A 5,684-nucleotide genomic window follows, 5' to 3' on the forward strand; every position below is an offset into this window, starting at 1 on the left:
CTCGACGACCTAATATATTTACACACACACACACACACATAGATATATACATATATTAACTTACTACTTAGCCCCCCAGTGGCACAGCGGTATGTCTGCGGACTTACAACGTTAGAATCCGGGTTTCGATACCCGTGGTGGGCAGTGCACACATAGCCCATTGTGTAGCTTTGTGCTTAATTACAAACAAACTTGCTACCTAACTGTAATCTTATTTTCGGGGCAAACTGAAAATATTGTCCTCATTTAGTTCCATAAAAAAAAAATCATCTGAAGCTCTTTTTATTTAATTTGTTATAAACTAGGACTCTTGCACAAATTAAACAGTTGTGTACACAAATTAGCTGATTCAAAGTTTTCTTTGTTTTCGGTAGATGGCGATCAAGTTGTCTTCCAAAACAAAAGTTATTGCCCAATGAAATATAAAATGAAATTATTCACGCGTACAGTCATAAAAATGCTAGCCGTGATCACGTGCTCGCTTCTGGCTATCCGAGTGGAGTGATTGACTAACTTTATATGGGAGATTCTGCAGCTGAATCAAAGCATTTGAGTTCGAGCAGCGAAGTTATGGAGTCACTGTTCAGTAGCACCACAAATACGTCATTGCCAGTACCTAATGACGTAATCAGACTAATGTAAACTCAACTAATGTAAACTGGTAACGACGAGATTGGTGATATACAACTTATTGCGGTCTCGAGAAGACATCGCGAAATTTAGTAAGTCTTTTTTCGTTATTGATATTCGCTGTTAATTTGTCTGATTTATAATCGATAGTTTAAAGTGTCTTACTCATTTTTTGGTGTGTGTGTGTGTGATTACATCTTTTTTTTAAAAAAAATACGAAACATTTGTTTATTCAGTTCAGAGATGAGCTGTGAAGAAGTTGTTGCTATGCCTAATACGGCAGCAGACGACCGCAGTCAAACTACAGGTACCGATGATGAGGAATTTCACGTTATGCATTTAGAACCCCGGCCTTTCCGGCCTTTCAAAACCAGTGAAGAGTATCTGTATGCGATGAAAGAGGACTTGGCGGAGTGGTTAAAAACTCTGTACGATATTGACATCACAGTGGACGACTTCTTGGAGAGACTAGAGACGGGGGTCATTTTGTGTCAACACGCCAATAACGTGCTCCGCATGGCGCGAGAGTGGCACGAAGCTGGGCGGAATGGGCTCAATTTGCCCATCCCGGAGCGTGACGTAATGTATCGCAGTGATGTCCAGCCCGGTACGTTTCAAGCTCGAGATAACGTTTCAAATTTCATCACCTGGTGTCGCAAGCTGGACATTAAGGAATGCCTGCTCTTTGAAACTGATGACTTGGTGCTCCGGAAGAACGAGAAAAGTTTCATATTGTGCCTGTTAGAAGTGGCTCGCCGAGGGTCAAAGTTTGGGATGCCCGCTCCTCTCCTGGTTCAGATGGAAGAAGAAATTGACGCTGAACTGGCTAATGGAGGCTCGGATTGCGAAGATCAAGAGGACTCGGGTCTTTTGATGAGCTCTAAACCACAGGTCATCACTAACGACTTAAGGAGTCTTCACGAAAGGGTAAGTAAGTTTATTTTAAGTTGGTACGTCCATTCAGAAGCCTCGTTTTGTTTCCCAGTTTCACCTGATATAAGAGAATAATAATGGAACATACTCTCAGAAAATTTGGGCAATGGAAAAAATATTTGGATAACATTTCTCGAGCGAGCGATGATGTAGATCATGTGAAATATATTATATTTCAATAAGTTTTATTTATTAATTTACTAGTATCTATTCAGTCAGTTTTCTCCTAAGCGGGCCCTGGCTTGGCCTAGTGGTTAGAGCGCTAGACTCGCAGTTTCGAATCCCCGTCACCGAATATGCTCGCCCTTTCAGCCATAGGGGGCGTTATAATGTGACGGTCAAGAGTTCGCGGTGTTTGGTGTTGACTAGCTGCCTTCCCTCTCGTCTATCATTGTTACATTAGGGACGTCTAGCTCAGACAACCCTCGTGTAACTTTGTGCAAAATTCAAACCAAACCAATCTCTCCGGAGCAGGAGTAAGGCTACTAATTCTAATGGTTTTAAACGTATAACGCCTCACACGATGGCGCTGCCTGTTTTTAAATTTAGATTTAACATCGATTTTGTAATATTAATTCGTGAAGTTGTCGTCAGGCTTAAATCACGTTAGTCCTCCTGTAGGACAGCGGTACGTTTACTGCCTTACAACGCTAAAACCCGGGGTTCGATTCCACGCGATGGACACAACAGATACCGCAATGTAGCTGTGCTCTGAAAACGAACAGATCTAATCATATTAACACTATTTGTACGATGATAAATGTTTGGAATTATGTAAATATCATTCTTATTGACATACGTTTCTGTTGAAAGTGGTGTCGTTTGTGAGGTGATTAATATCAACAGTCGGCACGAGACATTTTTTTTTAGTGTTCGTTGTCGTCATGGTTTCTGCAGCTAAAGGGTATTGAAGCAATTGGTAACATCCTCCAGTGATACAGCAATAAGTCTACGGACTTACAACGCTAGAAAGCGGGTTTTGATACCCGTGGTGAGCACAACACAGATAGCCCATTGTGTAGCTTTGTGCTTATCTACAAACAATTGGTATTGTGGTGTCATTACTGTTGAACAGCAAACTCCTGCAGTACGCACTCGAATACAGAATGTTTGGATATTGTCCGATTTTTTTGTATTAGCATAAATTTTTGATACATTTTTGCTTACAACTTCCGTTTCATTAAAAAGCTTTAAGAAAAATTTATTTTTATTGAATATTTTAATAAAATGAATTTTACAACAAACTGTCGGTTAGTCGACAGAATTGTCTGACCAGTTGTTGAATTCTCGACTGACCTCAAAATTAGGGGTGGAGGAGGTTTAACTAGAGGTTTTATGAGTAAGTTATGGAGAGAAAAAAGTTTCAGCTGCAATGTTAAGATCTCCTCGTCTTAGAAAAAAGTGCTGGGGACATGTCCCCCCACATGTTATCGACTGACCACTGACCTCAAAATTAGGGGTGGAGGAGGTTTAACTAGAGGTTTTATGAGTGAGTTATGGAGAGAAAACGTTTCAGTTGCAATGTTAAGATCTCCTCGTCCTAGAAAAAAAGTGCTGGGGGCATGTCCCCCCATGTTAACTTAAGCAGGGTGTAGTTTCTGGAAATGAGTCATATTTCCAGCAAGCAGTTTGTGGTGTTATCTGAGTTTCCACGCACGTCCTTGAAAAGCACTTTATGGTGAAGCAATGTGTCGTGTTAACTTTGTAGATTGTGGTTCTAAATGTTTAGTAAGATAAAAAAATGAAAGAGAACAAAAAACAGCTGGCATGTAGACCTATCCTTTATTGTCCAAATTAGCTCAAAATGATTATCGCAAATTGATATCGATGTACCTGTTGGTTTTATCGTTTTGTATTCAGCCCATTTTGGGTGTTGCAACCAGCCCTCCGGATGTATGGTTAACACTTGACAGCCCCCCCCCCCCAGTGGTAAGTCTTATAGTACAGATAGCCCATTGTTTAGCTTTGCACTTGTTTGTTTGTTTGTTTGTTTTAGAACAAAGGCACATAGGTATCGAAACCCGGTTTTTAGCGTTAGAAGTCCGTAGACTTACTGCCCCCCCCCAAATAAACAAAAATATTCGACAGGCTACTACTTATCAGTCCCAATACTCAGCTCAGCATCAGGGCAACATTTCGTTAAGACCTTTTTTTAGTACTTATCAGTCCCATACTCAGCTCAGCCTCAGGGCAACATTTCGTTAAGACCTTTTTTTAGTACTTATCAGTCCCATACTCAGCTCAGCCTCAGGGCAACATTTCGTTAAGACCTTTTTTCTTCTCCTGGGTACACAAATGAAATAAGTTTATGATTTTGTAATGTCGCTGGACGACCATCGTGACAGATAGTTAACAGTTAATAGCTTCTTTGAATGACAATTATATTCTCAACAGGTCGGGGTAAATCGATAGGTGTCGCCTTTAACTGACCATCACATCTCATCCCCAGGTAAGTTCCTGTCCGTTACTTGCACCTCATCAATTTCTGATTTAGTATGTTTATGGAAGCCAGTTTACGAAAACAAGATATTTTCTGCCTATCAACCAGCTCCTTTTTTTTCAAGTACAAACTTTTAGCTCATAGCTCCATCTCTTGACCGATTTCAGATCTAATTACAGCCGCGACTATTGAGGATTCCCCCTTGTTTCCTTCGAAGCACTGAAGCTTGACTTTAAAATATAGTTAACCGAACATAAAATGTGAAAAGGGACACGTGTCTGAACTTACAGGGCTATGAAAAGAGTGTTTTATTTAACTTCTGTGTTCTATGGCCTTGCGGAAATTCACTGAACATTGGTGATTCTTAATGAATGCCAGCATTTCTGTTTTTATGGCGTTCAACGTCACGTGACGCTTCCGAAAACAATAAATTCTTATTTTAACTGCAGGGAACAGTTGGTAAATACAGAGTGAAGAAATATAACAAAGACTCTACAGTTTAGTGACGAGATTTGTAAGAAAGTTTTATATATCTTGTCAGATTACATAGAGGCATTTGTAAAACCGATCTTGTCAGATTATACACTGTTTTTGTAAAACCGATCTTGTCAGATTATATACTGTTTTTTGTAAAACCGATCTTGTCAGATCATACACTGTCACTAGTGAAACCTATTTTGTTAGATAATACACTGTCACTAGTGAAACCTATTTTGTTAGATTATACACTGTCACTAGTGAAACCTATTTTGTTAGATAATACACTGTCACTAGTGAAACCTATTTTGTTAGATTATACACTGTCACTAGTGAAACCTATTTTGTTAGATAATACACTGTCACTAGCGAAACCTATCTTGTCAGATTATACACTGTCACTAGTGAAACCTATTTTGTTAGATTATACACTGTCACTAGTGAAACCTATTTTGTTAGATAATACACTGTCACTAGTGAAACCTATTTTGTTAGATTATACACAAAATTATTGTTGCAGTTAAGGTTGCATTGTTTCGTAATTATAATGTACAGGATGCTTAGACGTCATGTTAACAAAACTGTTTACTTGTGTTTCAAATTCAGGAGTCTCTTATTGTTCTATTTCATCAAAGTGTTTGTGAACTTAAAACGTAGTTGCATCCATAAACGGCGTCTGTTAATTATACAGTTCGTTGGTGTATTATTTACGGCCAATAAAACTATCGACAACAGAAAACATAATTTCACAAAATCTGAACACTTGTCTATATTTAAGGATACTGTGTATGTTGAAACATGCAAGTTCTTAGCATTAGCTGTAATTTGTAAATGTGTATTCATATATCAGGTTTAATTGGAATAAATTATTGTTACAATAAGTAAAACTGTTTCACACTTGTGTCAGACTTAACTAGCATATTGTTTCAATAAGTAAAACTGTTTCACACTTTTGTCAGACTTAACTAGTACAATTATTGTTTCAATAAGTAAAAATGTTTCACACTTGTATCAGACTTAACTAGCATATTGTTTCAATAAGTAAAACTGTTTCACACTTTTGTCAGAGCTTAACTAGTATAATTATTGTTTCAATAAGTAAAAATGTTTCACACTTTTGTCAGAGCTTAACTAGTATAATTATTGTTTCAATAAGTAAATATGTTTCACACTTGTATCAGACTTAACTAGTATAATTATTGTT

At 38.1% G+C, this 5,684-nt stretch overlaps 1 protein-coding gene across 1 annotated transcript in view; it reads left to right on the top strand.

Annotated features, from left to right (window-relative positions):
- The first annotated feature begins 536 nt into the window (after window positions 1–536).
- Window positions 537–5,684, top strand: part of LOC106463671 — a 35,992-nt gene continuing 30,844 nt past the window's right edge. Inside the window, exons 1-2 of the mRNA XM_013923727.2 lie at window positions 537–722; window positions 867–1,557. Of these exons, the coding sequence (XP_013779181.1) occupies window positions 874–1,557 (684 nt within the window). The 5' untranslated portion in view covers window positions 537–722; window positions 867–873. The remainder of the gene's footprint in view (window positions 723–866; window positions 1,558–5,684) is intronic.

This window comes from Limulus polyphemus, unplaced genomic scaffold (genome assembly GCF_000517525.1).
Source record: "Limulus polyphemus unplaced genomic scaffold, Limulus_polyphemus-2.1.2 Scaffold1458, whole genome shotgun sequence".
Lineage (NCBI taxonomy): Eukaryota > Metazoa > Arthropoda > Merostomata > Xiphosura > Limulidae > Limulus > Limulus polyphemus.